At 37.8% G+C, this 22,323-nt stretch overlaps 1 protein-coding gene across 7 annotated transcripts in view; it reads left to right on the forward strand.

The window, feature by feature from the left end:
- Positions 1-22,323, forward strand: part of SCMH1 (Scm polycomb group protein homolog 1) — a 171,936-nt gene that overhangs the window by 40,850 nt on the left and 108,763 nt on the right. For 2 of the 7 annotated variants that reach the window (XM_080802758.1, XM_080802753.1), the window contains exons 1-4: positions 9,423-9,610; positions 11,178-11,246; positions 11,753-11,776; positions 20,740-20,810. In XM_080802758.1, coding sequence (XP_080658884.1) covers positions 9,544-9,610; positions 11,178-11,246; positions 11,753-11,776; positions 20,740-20,810 — 231 coding nt within the window. In that variant the 5' untranslated portion in view covers positions 9,423-9,543. Of the gene's footprint in view, positions 1-2,321; positions 2,452-9,422; positions 9,611-11,177; positions 11,247-11,752; positions 11,777-20,739; positions 20,811-22,323 lie in introns of those variants that run through there. The other 5 variants (XM_080802757.1, XM_080802754.1, XM_080802756.1 and 2 more) reach the window with 5 other exon arrangements.

Consider the following 22,323-nt stretch of genomic DNA (forward strand, 5'->3'; position numbering starts at 1 on the left):
ATTGCCAAGGAGAGATCTGTTCCATCTTCTTTGTTCACATCTGCTGCATGCACAAGACAGGATTTATTGCTCTCTTCGAGAAGGGGATTGCTTAGCTTGCTTCCCCTTCCCCCTCTTCTGGCAGATCATCCCAGAGGAATATTACCATCTCATCACACCTCTCTCTGAACAGAGTAAAAGTCAATGAAGGAGAGCTGGAGGCAGAGAATCAGCTAAAAGGCACTAGGAATAGTTGCTAATAAGAGAGAGTGGCTAATCAGTGGTACATTCCAGACTAGTCCCTTGTCCTGCCTCCTCTGTAGGTTGTCCTCCATGGCCACAGTGGGGCAGGTGTTCTCCTCCCAGCTTTTCCTTTTTGATCTCTGTGCTTATTGGCATAGGATTATGGTTTATTAAAATCCCAACTGCTATCTAACATTGAAAGAGTTCTGTCTCAGTGGGTTTTCAGAAGTACATTTGATGAGTCTTTTTTCTATTTTCCAGTTTCTGAGAAAAACATCCCTTCTCTTCTGTCCCCTCTTCCCTTCCTCCTCACCCCCTCCCCTCTCTCATTGATATGTGCATGTAAGCCTGCATTACTTCTTTTGTGTTTTCCAAGCTCTATGAATATTTAAAACATGGTACCTTTGGACATCCTCCATTTAATCTAGTTTTGCCTCATTAAATCCCAGACTGTGCTTAATATTAATTCGGTGTCCAGATCAAGCTAATAAGCCTCAGTGCTTCAGTTTTTACCTTAGTAAAGTGGGTAGAATATCTGAGTTGGGCTATTTTATGTTAGAAGCATTTGTAAGATTTCTTTCTTGTATTTTTGTCTTTTTTTTTTTTTTTGAGAGAGGCAGTGTAGTTAAGAGCATAGTTTAGTTTCAGATACTGGCTTTTCTACTGACTATACCCTTTTAGAATGTTACTCAACCTCTCTGGGTATTATTTCCTCATTAGGTAAAAAGGAATAATGATACCATACTAAGTGGTATCACACTGGTGATGATTTAACAAGATGGTTTTATTGAAATAATTAGCACAATATCTGGCACATAGTAAACACTTAAAAATAATAGCTATATAATGTTAATAATTATTGTTACTATATAAGTGATAATTTATAACTAAATTTTTTTCTTAATATATGAAGAATTTCTTTTACTTTTCCTTGATTCAGGGGATGGCCTGTTATGATTGTTTTGCCATGTGTTGAAAGGATACTTCCATAGACTTGTAAATTTTCTGCTACATATTTTTTTTCTCTCAAGGGTTTCCAGAAATACCAGAATCTTTACATCCTCTAGATCTTGTATTACCCACTATAGTCACCACCAGTCACATATGTTCATTTAACATTAAGAGGGAAATCTGTGGAACATCCTAAAAAATATAGCCTCTTTGATTTCTGAGAAAAGACCAGAACATAACAGACCAGTAAAATAAAGCAGTGCTTTCCTATAGAACTTTCTTTGATGCTAGAAATGTTCTGTATCATCTAATGGGCAGCCATTAGCCACATGTGGCTCTTCCGTACTTCAAATGTGGCCAGTGTGTCTGAACAGTTCCATTTTGTTTGTATTTAATTTTTATTAAATTTAAATCTCTGGCCTTTTACTCTGTGGAGAAAGAGGGAGAGGGAGAGAGAGAGATCTCTGATGTCTCTTTCTCATCTTATAAGGACAGGTTAGGGCCCCACCCTTATGACCTCATTTAACCTTAGTTACCTCCTTGCAAGTCCTATCTCCAAATACAGTCTCATTGGGAGTTAGGACTTTAACATAGGAATTGTGGGGGTGCACATTCAGTCCATAATACCATGTTAATGGATTTTTTTTAAAAGATTTTATTTATTTATTTGAGAGATAGAATGAGAGGAGAGAGCATGAGAGGGGAGAGGTGAGAGGGAGAAGCAGACCCCCCGCCAAGCAGGGAGCCCGATGTGGGACTTGATCCTGGGATTCTGGGATCATGACCTGAGCCAAAGGCAATTGCTTAACCAGCTGAGCCATCCAGGTGCCCCATGATAATGGATTTTTAGTATCTTTTGAGTTTTTGGCTTAACCTGGTTAGTTGGAAATTATATTTATATGTAGTATTTGCATGGGACCAAATGTAGCAGATATCCGTATTCTTGATTTTGTGAATATTGGGGCTTAGTTAAATTAAACCAGTGGTCCTTGCTATAAGGTACTGTCCAACCCGGAGATACTCTAATAACCAAGTAAGATTTATCTAAATGTCCTACTTTTTAAATAACATAGCCAGTTCTTAACACTTACATCTCAGTACTTTACGGGGTAATAAGTGTCCTCCTTCCTTCCACCCCCATTTTACAGATGGAGAAATTAACATACAGAGAAACTGACTTGTCAGAGGTCAGAGTAAGGTATTGGTGGATCCAGGGATAAATCCCAAACTTCTTAATTCCCTGACCAGTTTTAAGTCCATTGACTATGCAGCCTAGTGGTAAGTATCTTTTTATCCTATTCTGGAATTAAGAGGGATTAAGAGATTTTAGTAAGGACTGATTCTAAGGAATTCCTCACTACTAATTATATCATTCATTATCCATTTCTTTTAGCCACGATGTCTTTTGTCATTTTGTCATTAGTTTTTCAGGTCATAGAAGGAATTGAAGTTTTGCTTTTTAAATTTCTAAGGATATTCCTGTAACAGCTCAGCCACACGTGAGATTATTAAGAAAATAAAGAAAACTATTACTTAATGAATTTGTTCTCTACATTAGGCACCATGTTAGACACTTTGTCTAGCGTTTAAGTATTTAAATGTCATTAAAACTTAACAACCATTTCACAAAGGTACGTATTCTTGCTATTTTTATAGTGATAGTTTTAATAGTATTAATTGAATTTAATAAAAACAACTTACAAGTTTCAGAGTTTAGATTCTAAAGAAAATTTAGAAGAAACTAAGAACCTTATCAAGAATCTTTAAATATAGAAACTAAGAATCTTATCAAGAATCTTTAAATATAAAAATCTCTATTTTAGGCATAGGTTTCTGGTTTATTATGTCTTATCCCTTTTTTATCCTTTGCTTGGGATTTTCTGAGGTGGGATGATTTGTCTTATCTGAGATTAAGTTAAATTTGCTTTTCTACTCGCCACTAAAATCACAAGAGTTTCTCTAAAGCCTTTTCTTCTATCCCTACATCTAAATAGTTATTTAATTACTAGAGAGGTTGAACAACTAAGCCATGTGAAAGGCAAGGGTGTAATGAGCCTTCAGAGCTAAGGTCCGATAAGCCATTAGTATATTCTCTCCTCTGTTGCTCACCTCTACTTCTCTGCCCATTGGCTTCTTTTTGCTCATTGTAGATCTACTTTCTCTATTATAGTAAAAAAAGTACAGTCACTGACATTGACCACATTTTACTTCTCTTAGCCCCCTAACATGCCTCCCGCTCCAGCCACAGTGGACTACAGTTGCCTAGCATGGCACTGTCCAACAGAAATAGAACGCAAGTCACATATGTAATTCTAAATTTTCTAGTAGCCACATTGAAAAAGGTAAAGAAGAAACAGAGGATTAATTTTAATAATATACTTTATTTAACTTAGTGTATCCAAAATACTATTTTGACATATAACCAATATAAAAATACTTAATGAGCTATTCTACATTCCTTTTTTTCATACTCAGTCTTCAGAATCTGGTGTATGTTTTGCAGTTATAGCACATCTCAATTTGGACACCAAGTTATGTCAGAAATACTTGATCTGCATTTAGATTTCAACAATTTTCAATTGAAAAAGTAGATTCTCATACCCAGTTTTATTCCAGACAAGGTAGGGGGATGGGGTAACTGGGTGATGGGCATTAAGGAGGGCACCTGATATAATGAGCGCTGGGTGTTATATGCAGCTGATGAATCACTAAATTCTATCTATGAAACTAATAAAAAAAACTTCTCCCTATAACTGTATTGAGTTTCAGTTATGAATTTAAGTTAATAAAAAATGAAAACAAAATTAAATATTCACTTCCTTAGTCATACTAACTACATTCAGGTACTGCATATGGCTAGTGGCTACCATATTGGACAGAGCAGATCTAACATAATGCTTCATTGCCCCATTTCTTTCTTTACATTATTCCCTCTCTATGATATACTTTTCTTATTACTCCATTCCCAAGACTCAGTTCCTTTTCCATGGTCTTAATTTCTTCTTCCACCCTCTCCCCAGATAGAACTGGCTCCTCCCCTCTCCTTTACCTTCTTAGCCCCTGTATACTTTTAATGTAGCACCTATAATTCTTTATCACACTTACTTAGGTATCTTTCTCCCTCTTCTAGACTAAGAGAGAGTACCTTGTTATTTTTTGAATCCCCCATTACCTGGCACAGGGCTGGAACCTATGTGTAGTCAAAGAGTTTTTGTTTAAAGAGTGAATGAATATAATTTCAATCTGGAAGTAGGAAAGGCTTTAGAGGGTTATTTTGAAAATAGCAAATTGGAGGGGCACCTGGGTGGTTCAGTCAGTGAAACATAATGCCTTTGGCTCAGGTCATGATCCCAGGGTTCTGGGATCAAGCCCTGCACTGTCAGGTTACCTGCTCAGCAGGGAGCCTTCTTCTCCCTCTCCCTCACTTGTGTTTTCTCTCTCTCCTTCTAATAAATAAATAAAATCTTAAAAAAAATAGTAAATTGGAAATAGAATTTAAATGTCAAATTGAACAAGATTTAATAGGAAACAGTTCACTCTCTTTTAAACCTATGACATTATATTCATTCATTCATTTCATGGACTGAAACAGTTGAGATGTAAAGGAGAATGAGACGTAATTTATACTGCTAAATAGTTCATAGTTGGGATGTTTGCATGTGCTCAAACACATGCACAGAAAGTATGGATGCATTGCTATCTCATAATATTGTTTGTTGCTTAGTGAAATAGAACTCCCAAGATTGAATAGGATCTTAGAAGTTTATGTAATTAATCCCTTTCCAACCCATAAATTCTTTCTCAGCTTGGAAAAGTTTCAGCATCTTTGGTGATAAGTGGCCATGCAGCCTTCTGCCTATACTCTTTAGAGAATGAGTAACCTGTCCTCTGCAGGCTAGCTCTCACTGCCAGGAAGTCTCATTCTGAAAACTGCTTCCCTGCAATGAATGCTGTTTCAGATGCCTCCAGTCAAAAGATCACATTTTTGGAACCTCTGGTTTAGAATGTCAGCTTCGTGAGAAGGAGGAGTTTTTATCTGTTTAGTGATCTATCTTCGGTGCCTACAACAGTGCCTGACAAATAACAGATAATACATGTTTGTTGAATTAATAAGTCTATAAAAACAGGATTCAGGCATTAATTCAATTCAATTTTTTATCTGTGAACAATTATTGCGTATCTTTCGTTGCTGTTGCCTGACCAACCATTGCCCCTAATGGCACTGTTAAACTTTCTGAGCCCCAGAGTCTTATTCTTCACCTGCAAATAGATACTGGTAATACCTGAGATGATCTGTATGAAAATGCCAGGTGCTGGGCCTCGTATGTGGTAATGATAGGTGTTAGTTGAATCTGAAATGGATTTGGTATGGCAACCTCTGAGCCTCCTGACATCCCAGAAATGCAAGTCCATTTTTTTATTAATTGAGTTTTAAAAATTGTGATAAACGGGGCACCTGGATGGCTCAGCCAGTTAAGCATCTGCCTTCAGCTCAGAGCATGACCCGGGGTCCTGGGATCGAGCCCCCACTTCGCAGGTTCCCTGCTCAATGGGGGCAGAAGTCTGCTTCTCCCTCTCCCTCTGCCCCTCCCCACCACTCATGCTCTCTCTCTTGCTCTTTTTCTCTCTCTCAAATAAATAAATAAAATCTTTTAAAAAATTGTGATAGAAGACATAAACTTGAAATATACCATTTTAACCATTTTTAATTGTAGTGGGATTGAGTACATTCACATAGTTGTGCAGCCGTTTCCACCACCCATCTGCAGAACTTCTTTCATCCTATAACACTGAAACTGAAACTCTGTACTCATTTAATGATAGCAAGCACATTTATTTTTAATATTAGCCTAGGTATTGAAATAGTAAATCTGTATGGAAAAAATTCCAAAATCAATATATAAATGACTACTCTATTATCTGAAGTTTTCAATGATCTATTTTAAATTATTCTTTATTTAGCATAAATAATTGATATCTAGTTATAATGAATTCTGTATCTAAGTATCCATTTATGTGTCAAAATTATCTTGATGAAAGTGTGCGTTTAAACATTGACTTCTTAAATATGTGTGATTTTCTCACATTGCATAACTGTTTCTGAGTTTGGTAAAAAGACACTTTTTTTTCCTGTTGGCTTTTTTTTCCCCCTCTTTCTCTTTTTGTGAGTGCTTGCTGTGTACCAAGCCCCAGGAATACTGACTAGGTTAGTAGCGTTTAGCTCTGACACTGTGGAGCAGGTATGGGAGTGGGAGATAGAGATGGTGCTCTGCTTGGGGATGTTGCCAGAAAGCCATTATGAAGTAACATTTATCCTGGACCATGGCGAATAAATAGGAAACTTCCAAGTTGAGAAGTGGGGTGGGGGGTAAAGTCCAGACGCAGAAAGCGGTATGGCATGTCTATTATGGAGACAGTCTGGGGCTTGATCTTTGAAGACTTTTAAAGGAGTGTGACAAGTTTAATCTGTATTTTAGAAAATGAGTGCCTTGAGTATGGATTAGAGAGGGATGGGGTCCCACATGGGACTGAAGTAATTGTTTCTGTCAGGGAGGTGAAAGAGAGTGAAATCTTAAACTCAGAATAGGAGCAGAGGAGATGGTCGTTTCAGAGGGAGAACTGACAGATTTTGATAGCTGGTTGGATCCAGAGGACGAGAGAAGAAAATTAAGGAGGATTCCTGGTTTCTGATTTGTCGCTGTTAACTGGGAGAAGGACGACCAGGGAAGAAATAAGAGAGAGAATATGCCTGAGGAGAGAGAATAAAATAAAACTGGTTATTTAAAAATAGTAGCTGCATATCATAATGTATTTTGAAACATGGCCATTAATCTTAAAATGTTTTGGGGGAAAAAAACGAGCTCCTTTTCTTTTATGTGTGGAATTCTATCAGAGGCAGCATTCTGTTCATTTAAGAATTGATACAGGATTCCCTAATCTACTGAGCAATTTATGGTGATGCTTAAAAATTAAGTCATTTGTAATGAATGTAGTTGTCTCCTTTTCTTCTCTGGGGGACTGCTTTCCAGGTCCACTTGTTTGTGTGAGGAGTTTCAAATATTTTTTCTCAGAAGTTCCTTTTTCATTGTCTTGTGGGGCCTTATTTGATGCCTTTATGCCCAGTTAAGTTTGTTAATTATTCTCTTCATTTTGCTTCATCATTGACTCTGGCTTTTGTTTTTTCTCTTTACTAGAATGTTTTTTTTCTAAATTGTATTGGTTGCTTTTGAATTGTTTTATTAGTTTGATTAGTGATCTTATAGCCTGCTTTCTATTTATTGTGGCTCCTAAATCTGTTTTGTGTATACCAGTAGCTCATCTTTACATAAGCAATAGAAGAGTGAAAACTTGTACATAAATGGAATATATATTGTATATTTAATTTTTAAGACTATGTTCTAATTACAAAAATAATTTTTGAAAATTTAAATATAAATTCATTTATACCCTAATATCTTTTGTCTCTGTCAGCAGTTTTTTAGCCTGATCAAGTTTACAATCTTTATTCATGATTTAGAGAACAAACGTGGCAGTTACTAGAAAGACAGGGGACATCCAACTAGGAGAGAAGGCAAACACTTAGGGTGGAACACTAGCCAATGTGACTGGAGTGTAGTGGAAAAGGGAAAAGTCATATGCGGCAAGATCAGCCAAATACTGCATAGCTGGGCAAGGCACCCTTAACTCATTTCGGAGCTATTGGGAAGCCATGCTTAAGCAGATGTTTTATGTTTTAAAATGCTCACTCTGGGGGGGCCTGGGTGACTCAGTCCATTAAGCATATAACTCTTGATTTTGGCTCCTCATGATGTCAGGGTCCTGAGGTCGAGCCTTCCCTCCCCCTCCCAACTGGACTCCGCACTCCGTGGGGAGTCTGCTTGAGGTTCTCTCCCACTTCTCCCCCTCCCTTCACTCTCTCCCTAAAATAAATAAATAAAATGATCACTCTGAGCCCTGTATGGTGAATAGGTTGGAGTAGGCCAAGAGTGGAAACAGGAATTCTAGTTAGCAGGCTGTCCTAATGGTCCAGGTAAGAGGGACAGTGCTTGGAACTGGAATGTGAGCCATGGGATGAGAGTGGTAAATGGGTTGGGGACATGGTCCAGCAGAGCTTACTGTGTGGATGTGAGTGTGAAGGAAGTAGAGGCATCAAGGATAACTAAAGGGATTTTTGGCTTGAGCAACTCGGAGATGGAGATGCTATTCACTGGTTTGGAGAAAACAAAAAGAGGAACAGTCTTCCCCAAACCAGTAAATGGCATGTCCAGCACATACAGTTTTACTCATATGTGGAATTTAAGAAACAAAACAAATAAGCAAAGGGGAAAAAAAGAGAGAAAGACAAACCAATAACAGACTCTTAAATGTAGAGAACAAGGTGATGGTTACCAGAGGGGAGGTAGGTGGGGGATGGGTGAAAAATATGGGGGTTTAGGAGGACACTTGTAATAAGCACTGGGTGATGTATGGAAGAGTTGAATCACTATACTGCACACCTGAAATTAATGTTACCCTGTATGTTAACTAACTGGAATCTAAATAAAAACTTAAGAAAAAAGAAGAATGGATTGGCAAGAGATAGCATTCTATTTTAGCCATGTTAAGTTTGAAGTGTCTGATTTGATAACCTTGTAGAGACAGCCTATAGGTGGTCATATACGTAAGCATGGAATTCCAAGAGGAGGCCAATGCCAGATATATGAATGATCTCAGTGGAGTAGTAAACAGAAAAACCCTGTTTGAATGAGGAGATAACGTGAGGAAGTGAGGAAGCAATGAGTATAGACAAATCTTAAAATAAATTTCCCTGAGAAATAGAAGGATATAGCAGGAGGGATATATGTGGGATTAAGAGAGGGGAGGTGATCTTTTGTTTTGTGTGTTTGTCTGGTTTTTGTTTTGTTTTGTTTTTTATGTTTTTATTTTTTATTATGTCCAATTAGCCAACATATAGTACATCATTAGTTTTTGATGTAGTGTTTAACGATCATTAGTTGTGTGTAACACCCAGTGCTCATCACATCATGTGCCCTCCTTAATACGCATTCCTGGTTACCCCATACCCCTACCCCACTTCCTTCTGTAACCCTCAGTTTGTTTCCCGGAGTCCAGAGTCTCTCATGGTTTGTCTCCATCTCTGAATCCTTCCCATTCAGCCTTCCCTCCCTTCCCCTGTGGTCCTCTGCACTATTCCTTATATTCCACATGGGAGTGAAACCATATAGTGATTGTCTTTTTCTGCTTGACTTATTTCACTTAGCATGATACTCTTCAGTTTGTCTGTAGGAGATGATGGAGCAGTAAGGATGCAGGTGCAAATGGTCTATTAGAAAAGGAATACTTGCAAAGTCCTTGAGAGGATGAGAGGAAATGAGATCTGGAGCAAAACTGGAGCGTTCCCTTTTGATAAAAACAGACACTTCATCCACAGCAATAGGTGAGCAGTCAGACAGAATGATGAGTGAGTAGATTCATTCATTCACTAAACACTAACTGAGGACCTGCTCCTGTACGGTACACGGGGATATAGGACTAAACATGATAGGTCTGTACCTTCCTGAAAATAGTGGCATATAGAAGGTTCCTGTCCCTTATTTCTGTTTTCTCAGTGAACACTGAATTAACATCATCCCTAAGAGTAAAGGTGAGGGAGGGAATATTTGGAGTATGAGGCGAGGGAAAAATATATGAATTTTTTTTTGAAGGTGGAAAAGCAAACACAGTAGGGAAATGTGGTATGATTTCTAGATGGTGTTAAGTGGCATTTGAAAATTATGGCCATGAATTTAAAGTGAGACCAGTAAGCTTGCATTTGTTTGTCTTTAGTACTTGTGAGCAGTCGGGGTAGGCATGGTATATAGGTGGATAAGTGGCTTTAATCAGAGTTAAGACTGAGGCTTTGCTAGGCAAATATGACCCCCCCCCCCAAAAAAAAAGAACTGGAAGGGAGTTAAGAGTGTTTGCCTAGGAGTGTTTTTAATGAGGGACAATGGGATCTGAGTTGGTTAAGAAGGGAAGTAAAAACATGATAGGTAGTTGATGGTGAGAAAGTGGTAGGGTCAGTAGATTAAAGTTTCAAACAAGGAAAATGTATTTACATTATATAAGTAACTTATCCTCTTTATAGAAAATTCAAAAATATATGAGATTAGAAGATGGGGGGGAAACAGGGTCATCACCTAACGATAACCAGATGTTTATATTTGCTATGTTTGCTTTTTTTTTTTTTTTTTTTCCCTAGTGATAACTTTGTAGGGTTGTATTAATTTGCTAGGGCTGCAAAGATTACAGATCTGGTGATTTAAACAGAAATTTATTTTCTCATGATTCTGGAGGCTAGAAGTCAGAGATTAAGTTATAGGCAGGATTGTTTTTTTCTGAGGCCTCTCTCCTTGGTTTGTAGATGCAGTCTTCTCCCTGTCTTCACATGGTCTTTTCTTTGTCCCTATATGTGTCCAGATTTCCTATTCTTTTAAGGACACTAGTTTTATCAGCTTAGGGCTCACCCTAATGATCTCATTTTAATGTAATTACTTCTTTATAGGCTCTATCTCCAAATACAGTTACATTAGAATGTCAGAGGGTGGTTGGACACAATTCGGTCCATAACAGGGGTGTACTTTGTTTTCATAATTGCGATTATTTCATGAATATAATTTTTGATCTGATATTTTATCAGGTAACATCATATCTTAAACATTTTCCTGTTTTGTTATGTTGCCTTTGTAAAAATTTAATAGCTGCAAAATATTTTGTCATGTGATTGATGTACAGTGATATCTTAATCAGTCTTCCGAACATTTAGTTGGCCCTCTTTTTGTTATTGCTAAACAAAAACGAAGCTTTATAAATAAAACCTTTTTTCTGTATTTTGGAGCATTTCCTTAGTATACAATCTCAGAAGTGGATTACTTTGTCAAAAACTATGAATACCTACTCTTAACTTAGAGAATTATTGAATCTTGCGTTTCCTTTTCACATGACTGTCTTCTCTCTTCCTGCAGACATAGACTGGAATGATGTTAGAAAACACAAATATGGTCACCTTTCAGAGTCTGCATCCCAATATCAAGGTAAGGAAACAAAAACCTCTGTGTATTATGGAAAAATTTAATCTGACATCTCTTACCATGAAACCTTTGTTATGGTACAAAAGAGGTCTGTGGTACAAAACACGCACTGGCTAACACACAAGCAAATATTATAGTTTGCGGAGGTATCTGCAAAAGAGGTCTGTGGTACAAAACACGCACTGGCTAACACACAAGCAAATATTATAGTTTGCGGAGGTATCTGCCCAAAGCAGTTTGCTTTGTTTTAAACCAGAAATCAGGAAACTTAGACTCTGAGCAGATAATTCCAAATTATCTAAGACTTTAGCCTTGCGAGTGAGGCAGAATTGGGTGATATAGTCCACAACTACTAGTAACACACTAATAACACACTCGGTATCTTTTAAAATGAAAGGGTTGGATTACACAAACTCTCAGGTCTTCATTTTACCCCAGAACGTCACCTTTTTATCTTTTTGATATGTTTGTCACAATGACTTATGCTGTAATGTTTTTTTCTTTAATAGAAGCTACTGACATCCTGGAACTAGGTAAGGTTTCTTTCTTGTATTTCTGTTGAATATGGGTACTAACCAAACCAGAGATTAGAGTGTGACTAGGAAAAGAATGCCATGCTGTCTGTCTCATGGACTAGCGAGTCCTGTGCTTGGCTGCCTCAGGAGCCCATACAGCCAGTCCTCTCAGCTGTCCGGCTAAACCCTCCTTATCAGGAGGTGCAGACCAAGCTAACAAAGATGGGGAGGGGAGAGTAGTTAATTACACAGAGTCCAAGGAGGCCCATACGGGAAGCTTCTCTTCACTCACCAAATCCACAGCTAATGCAAACCCCGACTATCCGTAAATTAGAACTTGGAGGGATTTTCCCAAAAGAAATTATTCATGAGATATATTGAACTGAAGTTTAACCTAAAGATTTTCTAAATTTTTTAACTAAATACAATCAGAAATATTAACAGTTGAAATAACAAGAGTCAGACTGCTACTACATTTAATTTTCATCCCTACAGGGTGTACCTCAGGACTAGGATTTGAGAAATAATGTTAATCATTCTTAATCAGCCTTCAGGATTTCTACATAAACAAATGTCAGTCTTCTTAGCCCCTTAAAGTCTTTCTATATGTAACATAAGTATGACTATCCTAATGCCTTTATCGGTTTTTGTTCAGATATTTTTGTATATTTTGTTACTGTAACTTCACATACTCAGCTCTATTAGTATCAGTGTCTTTATGCTCCCTCTTGCCTTTTCTTCCAAGAACATTACTTTTATTGCCCACTGACAAAGAAGACAGCGCAGAACACTAGACTAGGAGTCAGAACTCCTGGATCCTTTGAAAGCCAGCTGCACTTTGGAACTTTGTGATGTTCCTCCTTAGTTTTCCAGCTTGGAAAATGGGGATAATGATCCCATTCTTCCTACTTCACAGAGTTTTAAAGAAGATTATGTGAGCTAATGGATGTGAAAGCATCTTAAAATACTCTCAAATACTTTCCAATTTTGGAGGATTGTTATTTTCATTCTGTTGAGGGATTAGCCTCAGACATAACTCTAAGTCAACTCTTGGCTCATATTCTATGAATAAGAGCTGAAGAAATGAATGAAATGAAATAATGCAGGTAAAGGGCTTAGCACTTGATAAGCAATAAATGAGAATCACTTTTTAATGACTTCAGACTTGCCTCAAGCTTTCTAAGGCACTGGTGTATGGTAGAAAAAGCATAGACATGAGAATCAGATAGGCCTTGGTTCAGATTCTTATTCCCCACTTACCAGTTTTGTGTTTTGGGAAAATTAATCTTTCTGAGCCTATTTCTTCATCTTTAAACTGGGAATAAAACCTACTTTTCAGGTTATAATGAACGTGAGAGATAGCGAACACTGTGTGGCATGGTGTAGGCATATGGGAGGTACTCAGTGAGAGCTGCCGCTGGTTTGGGTTCTGTTGCTATTATGAATGGTGACAATTCCATATGGTTCATTGACAGAGGATGCTGTGAACAGTCTCTTTTGTTGATTGTGAAAAGTGGATACTCATAAAATTTGAAAGTATATTTTTCCTTGTGCAAGGAGTAGAGGCTGTTCTAACATAGCACAGGCGTAGCTAGGCACAGCCGCTGTCGAGTTAATCCTGCATATTTCATTTCCCCATCAAGCATGGAGAGCCACACCAGATATCAAATTGAAATGAAATTCAGTAGATTTCTTGAATTTCAGAGATTGGAAGAGGCCTCAAAATAATCTAACTTGGCTCAGCATTTCAAAATTGGACATTTTGAGTATCTTATAAAGATGCCTTGTCTTGAACTCCTCAAATTTGTTGGGGACTTATAGCCTCCTCAGGAACTTGCTTCATATTCAGAAAAATATTTATTGGGCCAAAATCTGTTTTTTTTTGTAAATTCTGTCTATCATACTTACAGCTTTTAGGGCAATATAGAATAGTTTAGCCAATTTTTCACTCACCAGCCTCTAGTTATTAGAAAGTGTTAGGGACTGCCTTCTCCCTGCCACTCTTACCTTCCTAGTTGAAGAACCACCATCTCATACCTAGATTATTAGAATAGCTTCCTAACTAGTCTTCCTGCCTCCAGCCTTGTCTCCTTCTAATCCGTCCTTCACACTGCAGACAGAATGCCTCTTCCCCCAGAACCTTCCGTGATTCCTCTTCTCATTAATGTGGTGTAGGAGGTTCTCTGGTCCCTGAACACCACTTTGATCTAAAACCTCTTTTCTAAACTACTGTTTTTTTAACTCTACCCATTAGCCATACTAAAATACCTAGTTTTTAAAACTACCTTGTCTTACTTCTGGCCCTTTATACATGCTTTTCTTTCAGTCTGATAAAAAAAAAATTCTTAAAAGAATTTTCTCTTGGGGTGCCTGGGTGGCTCGGTCAGTGATAAGTTGGGGTGTTTGGGTGGCTCAGTCAGTTAAGTATCTACCTTCCGCTCAAGTGATGAGCCCAGGGTCGTGGGATTGAGTCCCACAGGAAGCTCCTTGCTCAGCGGGGAGTCTGCTTCTCTCTCTGCCCCTATCCCCTGCTTGTGCTCTCTCTCTCTCAAATAAGTAAATAAATAAATCTTAAAAAAAAAAAGAAAGAAAGAAAGAATTTTCTTTCTCCTTGACTGACTTCTGCTTATGCTTCTACACTTTAACTTAGAAGTGGAGAGGTTACTTCCTCTGGGGATCCTTCCACAAGTCCTCCTGTAGCATCCTCCTAGCCAACCACAGCACTTAGCATAATTTATTACAGTTGGCGGTTTCGTCTCTGCCCCTCACTGAAGCTCTGTGAGGGCAAGAACAATATTTTGATCACAGTTGTATCTCTAGCACCCGGCACAATGCTTTGATACACACGATAAATATATTTGCTGGATGGATAGATGGAAAAATGGCTCCAGGACTTTTCTTTTTTTCTTCATGCTAAATGTTCATCATTCTTTCAGCTGCTCCTCAGGTGATGAGGTTTTGTGTCCCTTCCCCACTTAGGTCACCATTTAGGCTTTGGTTTGTTCTGTCCCTCTCAAACTATAGCTCCCAGAACTAAACGTAATATCCCGGGTGTGATTTCACTAGTCCAGAACAGAGTAGCACCGTGGCATACCTGCTTCTTCTTTTCACTCACTTTCATTCGCTGTACTTTTATGGAGCCTGTGTTAAGTGTCAGGCACTATATTAATCAGTGAAGATTTTAAAAATAATAATAAAGATAACGGCTATCTGTAAAGAACTTAAATAAATAATAGTGATGGTATGATGTGAAGAGTATGAAAATAAAGGTGTGAATAGGATGTTACAGGAGCTGGGAAATGGTGGGATTTGTTCTGAGAAACAGGGTGAGTCAGACATTTTGGTGGGGGGGACTTGGTGTTTTATCTTTAGTTGATTCATTAAAAATTATCAAATTCCTGATCTAAAAGGCTTATGGACACTGTTTTGAGAATGAACAGCACTGTGTATCTCATAAACTTAAACTTTAGACATTTAAAAATAACTGGGTTTTGTTAGTGCTGGTTATGCCATAACTTATTAATCATTTGAAAGTGCCAAGAAAGCATGGTTGAGGATATGCCTTATGAAAAGTACTTGCTCTGTTTAGATTGGTTTTGAAATTACATGAAACAAAGTGCTCCTCATGCTGGAATAGGTTGATGAGAGGGACAGAACATAAATGTATATAAGAAATTAATACACGATCAAAGTGACGTTTCAAATCAGTGGGGAGAAGTTGATTTATTTAATAAATGGTGCTGAGCACATTTATTGAATAGAGGTGAAAAGGAAAGCAATATCTTTGCCTTATCTGTCTCACAAGCTAAATTCAAAGTAGAACAAACATTTAAATGTAAAAAAAATGAAACCTGAGAAATCCTAGAAGAAAACATGAGTTAATATTTCTTGTAAATTGAAGTGAAGAAAGCATGATATGAAAGCCAGAAGTCATAAAGCACAAGACTGAGAAATTGAAGGGCAAATCCTAGCAGACTGAGACAAGTGTCTGCAACATACGTGACAGGCAAAGGACTAGTATCTTTAATCTACATGGAACTCTTAGAATCTGAGAAAACTGAAGAATACATCAGTGAAGAATGATTAAATAAAATACAAATAGATTAATAAGCCTAAAAAGATCTTTAACTTTATTAGTAATCAAAGAATTGCATATAGAAATATAACAGTATTTTTTTTTCTTCTCTGGTAAGATTTATCACAAGTATAGAGAATGTCGAAGCAGTTTTAGCAAGAATGTAAGAAACAGGGGTGCCTGGGTGGCTCAGTCAGTTAAGCATCTGCCTTCAGCTTAGGTCGTGATCCCAGGGTTCTGGGATCGAGCCCCGCATTGGGCTTCCTGCTTGGCAGGAAGCCTGCTTCTCCTTCTCCCTCTGCCTGCCATTCTGCCTACTTGTGCTCTCTCCGTCAAGTAAATAAAAAAAAAATTAAAGAAAAAGACTATAAGAAACATATTCTTATGCACTACTGGTAGGAATTACATTGTATCAAAATATAAAATCTGTCTGTTCTTTGTTCATTAATGCCCCCTTAGGAATTTGCCCTAAAGTGGTAATCTTAAAAGTGTTAAAAGATGTGTGTACAAAAATACTCATCAAAAATTAGGAAACACTCAAATAACCATTGAGATTATTTAACAAATACTTTTGTTAACTAATGTGAATTATGGCACATATAAACAATGGAACAGTTTTCAGACAGTAATTTGGAGTAGAATTTCTGATCTATGATTTATGATTGTCTTTCTCTCAGGAATTTGGGTTCTGCACTTAAGGTAGAATGGGGTGGAGTTATTGTAGAGAAATGGGGCCAAATAGTAGCCAGCATGGGTGAAGGTGCCTCATGTAACCAGATCAGATTAGCAGCATTTGAGGGGTTTGGGACATCTTTAGAGAGATTGTACGTATTATGCCCAGGACCAATGGGTAGAGGTTAGAAGAAGGCAGACTTCGCCCAACTATAAAGGGTAAAGTCTATCCATTTGTACTATTGAATAAGAACTGAATAAGGGGGTTTTCAGCCTTGGAAGTATTCAAGCAAAGGCTGGAGGGAGCTTCAGGTCTCAACTTATATCGCTTCATCAAGATGCCTTTCTTAACCATCTGCCTAAAATAGTACACACACCCTGTCAGCACTCTTTCCCTCTTACCTTGCTTTCTTCTTTATTTGAAAAAGGCCAAATAAAAAGTATTTCTGTTGCCCTCTAAACCAACTGACATATATTTATTTCTTTATTATTGTTTTTCTTCCCCCTTAGAGAGTAAGCTCCCTGTGGACAGAGACTTTGGCTATTTTATTCTTTGCTATATATCACCAGTGCCTGGAACTAGGGTTGGTACATGGTAGGTGTGCGATAAGTATTTGTTGAATGAATGAATATTAGAGAAGAGGATTCATGCATTCGACTTGGTGGATCCTTGTGCTTTACATTTTGGGGAATTTCAATTTTTTAAAGGTACTTCTCTGTAGTGTGTTATTCTCTTCACGGCAGGGATTTTACTTCCTAATAATTATCAAGTGGTACGGATTAGAGTTTAAAGAAAACTTTCATAAACATTATTCAGTAATATAAATGAGATGACTGGCTTTTTCTTACCTGTAACGTCTCAGTTCCAGTGTTTCCTGTGTAGAGCATCTGTCCATAACTTCACCATTTAAGATAGTTACCAGCCTCTGTGTAGTACATTATTTTATTTCCTTCAAATACTTACCACTCATTACTTTATTTATTGGGTTATATGTTAATTGTGCCTCATCATGCAGCAGAATGTAAATTCCGTGAGGGCAGGAACCTCCTGTCTTACCCCAGCACTGAGAATACTGCTTGGCACATAGAGGAATATTCAAACATCAATTGAATGAATAATTGAAATCATTCTGTAAACTATAAAACATTATACTTAAATGAGTTAATATTATTAATTTTCACACTAATCCTTGACCCCTGTAGCGGATTAAATTTTTCCCATTCTGCATTCTCAAGGCAACCTGTACCACCTCATTAACTTACATTGATCATAATTGTACCAAATTATTTGTGTTATTATTTATTTAATATCGCTCCTTATTACTCAACTGCAAGCTTTATGAATTTAGGAGCCATGTCTATCTTGTTCCTCTTACATTTAACACAGTGCCTTTGTACTTGGAAGTTTAATAAATATTTATTGAATGAATGAGTGAGTACGTGTACAATTTTGCATGATAGATATTATCTCCATCCTGATGAGTAAACTAATGCTTGGAAGGATTAAATAACTTATCCAAGATAGTTATAGAAACAAGACTTTAGGGGCGCCTGGGTGGCTCAGTTGGTTAAGTGTCTGCCTTCAGCTCATGTCGTGCATGATCCTAGGGTCCTGGTGTCTAGCCTTGCATTGGGCTCCCTGCTCAGCAGGGGTCTGCTTCTCCCTCTTCTTCTGCCCCTCCTCCCTGCTTATGTTTTCTCTTTCTCTCTCTCTCTCACCTGTAAATAAATAAGGTCTTAAAAAAAAAAAAACCACAAGACTTTATCCAACATCTTCTGACTCTGAATATTACATACTTTTAACTACACCAGTAATCTCTAGACACAGATATGAATCAGAATTACTTAGGGGACCTTTGAAAATACAGATTTTTCAGACCACACTCAAAGCCTACTGAATGAGAACCTCTGAAGCTGGGGCCTAAAACTCTATTTAAAAAAATGAGAAAAATTATTTAGGAGAGTCTGATGATAAGTAACATTTGGGAATCAATAATAATATGCCAGGGGTTGGCAAATCCAGCCCACTGCCTATTTTTATAAATAAAATATTAGTGTACACAACCCTGTTCATTCATATATATACTGTCTGTGGCCATTTTCAGGCTACAGTGCACAGTTGAGTATTTATGACAGAAAGTGTGTGGCCCAACAAAAGTAAAATTTTTACTGTCTTGTCCTTTACAGAAAGGTTGCCAACCCCTCCCTGATCTGCATCTTGCTGCCTGTCCTATTTGTGTGTATGTGTGTGTGTAGTTGGAGATGTAGTAGATATGATGGCATTATGGGCATTATAGCAGGTGCTCAGGCATTCTTATTGTGTCAGGAAAAAGTCAATTTATCTCAATTTACCTGAAATTAAGAGACAAAGCCTTAGGATGCCTAAGCAGTAAAATTTAAGAAAAATGCTAATCTAGGTATGGTTCAATCACAGTGGGTGAACTGCTTTTAATAAGGAGATTCCTTTTCATTCAGTTGGTAATCGGGTGTTCTCTGTAGGGAGAAAGGTGTGAGGTTTCTTGGCTATATAACAGGGATTGATTACCATAATTGATATGTAATAGAGAACTGTATTTAATATCCTAATTATTTTGGTACGCCTGATGCTGACATAATTCTTAAAACCAAAGTCTCTTGGGTGCTTGTGGTTAAAGCTCAAGCTACTACAAGCAATTACCCAGGACTGACCAAACCTCTAGACCTGCACTAATACAGTAGCTGTTACCCAGGTGTAGGAATTTAAATTAAATCAAATTAATTTAAACTTAAATTTAAATTCCTCATTCACATTTCAAGTATTCAGTAGTTACATGTGGCTAGTGGCTGCCTTACTGGACAATAGAGACACAAAACATTTCTATCATTACAGAAAGTTTAGTGGACAGTGTTGCCATAGATGCTGGACTTTCAAGAGTTGCAGTTCACTCAAATCCCAGACTTGCTATTGGATTTAATCCTTTATTTGTAAGAATGGAATAGTAATTTGTAGTGTTTTCTTTTCCTAACAGCAAATAATGATGAACTATATTCATTCCGTGCTTTATGGATGTTTCAGCTAAGAGCATACTCTTTATTACATTCTGATAAGCTCCTCAAATCTTGATTCCAGGAAATATCCATCTCATTTACCCTATGGATTCTATATTTTAGATAGTTAATCACCAGCGAGTTCATGAAGTGGTTCAGAACTGACTGTGATCCAGCCAAATCTGTTTGGCTTGCTTAAGGATGGTGGGAAAGTGACCAGTTTTAAAATAGAAGCTATAAAGTCAATAGAGTATAAAGTCTTGGCATCATCTTTGAAGTGATTTAGATTTCATCATTCAGTGAATCATTTTTTATTCCCAGCATCTAGTGCTTTTTATATGGTCCAAAGTGGCCCTGTGCTGCTCCACTGCAGAGGAAACTTCAAGAAATGTTGGTTTGCTACGGTGTTTTAGCTTGTGAGAGTCTCTGGGATCTTCCCTGCATCATCATGGGGTCACCTCTAGATGGGTATTAGTGTTCCTCAAACTTTGAGAGGCTCTAAAGCCCTCTTCAAGAGGCTAAAATATCCTGTAGACTCCCTTGCTTATTCTTAGTTACTCTCAGAAATGCTACAAGGACCTACTTTTCTGTAAATTACTACATCTTTGTCATTTTGCAGCTCAGAGCATTGCAGCTGTGGCAGGAATGGGAGTGGTTTAGGGGTGCGTGAGAGAGAGCGAGGATTCAAGTATAATCTCACTCATTCCAGTTTTTGCTGCCATCAAACCATCTTACCCAATATCTCTCCTTCATTCTCTCTAAGCTGAGAGGGTAGGATCCAACCATACTGGGTGTTAAAAGCTATCATTTGATGATATTAAGGGATCTCTTCAACAGGAGACAGGGTGTTCAGAAGGACTCTCCTCACCCACTCTCTACGTCTTCTGTTCAGCTGTCCAAAGCTTCCTGGACACTTTTGTGAGATATTGGTATATCTCACTCTGGCATTTTGGATCCCTTTAGGGACTAACATGAAAACCATGTGAAGGTCATCTTCAGACCATGATTTTAAAACATTGATCTAAAATGATCCACTCAGGTTACCTAGATTTCTACCCCTAATACTCTTTTGAGCCCAATAGGGGAAAATAAATTTTTTCTTACACTCAGAGCAAGTCCAAAAATGGCCTAATGTTTAGAGTAGATTACATCCCAAAAGCACTTTTTAGGAAGTTGACTGTGATAGAGATTTCTATTTCCTTTACAGGTCATTTTACCTGGGACAAATACCTAAAAGAAACATGTTCAGTCCCAGCGCCTGTCCATTGCTTCAAGCAGGTAATTGATTCTCAACATCTTTAGTAGGTGGGAGGCAAGTAGGTTTGTTCTGATTCTGAGACAAGGAAAACAAGTCCTTGGACTTGTCACCTGAAGGCCCCAGAATAAAATTCTGTGGGAAGAATACATCTCAAGGCTCAAAATTCATGAATTTTGGCAGTAGACAGTCTCCCCAAATTCATCCCAAGTAACACCTTTTTCTTTCTTAACCTCTTTGAAGCTATGTTTTGTTCCTGGGAACAATACCTAATTTTTATGAAAGCTCTTAATTCAGACAGATAGGAAGCAAAGTTGTAGCCTTTAGACAGTGCTTGAAAGTAGAGCAATATTCGTTTCTCTTTATGTAACACCCTGGCCGCAGTCTTCCCTTCCCATAAGAATACTGGCACCAAGTTCCATTGGAGAGTATGTTAGGACCTTATTAGAGGTTTCTCAGACCTTCCCATATAGGGGTAAGTGTCCCACAGAATGCACAAATAATGTTGCTATCTCAGCACATGATAAGCTGGTAAAAAAAGTATACTGATGCTAGGCAGAGCTAAACATCAGGAAGTTATTTATACCTTCCTTCCTTTATTAGTCAAGTGTTTATTTCCTCAAGTTGTCAACATTTCACTTTGAACTGTGTCTGTGTTCTAAATAAAAATACAAATCCAGGACTTCTGCTCATTTGAAATAATAGGGACTAAATTCATATTTCCACCAGAAATAATGATAAAAGACAGTATATTATACAGTAGTTTTCAGGTTACTGAAGATCGGGCAGCCAAGTACAGTGATACCTGAGCAATGAAAAACAATGAGTCCAGCCCCTTATGACTTCCCAGCTTACGGCCTTAAGAGAGTTTTGAGACTGTGGCCCATAGAAGAAGAGCCCAGGTTGGGCCAGTGGCTCCCTAATTTGAAGAGACAGAGCTGAGAGGAGAAACCAAGATGGCTAGAATTTAGAGGACAGAGTGCCTAAGAGGAGAGAGCTGCACAGAAAGAAAAGCACAGAGATCTGCAGAAAACCCTCTTCAAGTGTTCAGCAAAGTGATGTTGTTTCATGTATGCAGATGAGGAAACTACCCAAAGCCAAGAGAAAAACCATCTGACAGGATTGGGATTGTAAGGAATAGAGCCTCACATTCCCACAGGACTGGGGATAATGCCTGATTCCACCGGCTAGACTGGAAAACCTCATAATTCATGTGTCATAGGTCAGAAAACTTGGAACAATCTTACTCTGCAGTGGGAAATAATTAGCCTTAGAATGAGCACTTCTCTGGACCTGCCTATCAAATCATAAAAGCAAGACTCAAATGATCAAAATGTTTTCAGGTAACAAGTGCATTTAAGAACAGAGCACAAGAAGAAATGCAAAAATAACCAGCAACCAACATGTAAAAGTCAAATGTCAGAGGCAGGAAAACATAATCAGTCATGAACAGAATAATGTATCAACCAATTGAAACAGATTCAGAATCTATATAGATCTTAGAATAGCAGACAAAAACATTAAAACATGTATTTT

The sequence above is a fragment of the Martes martes genome, assembly GCF_963455335.1.
Source record: "Martes martes genome assembly, chromosome: 4".
NCBI lineage: Eukaryota > Metazoa > Chordata > Mammalia > Carnivora > Mustelidae > Martes > Martes martes.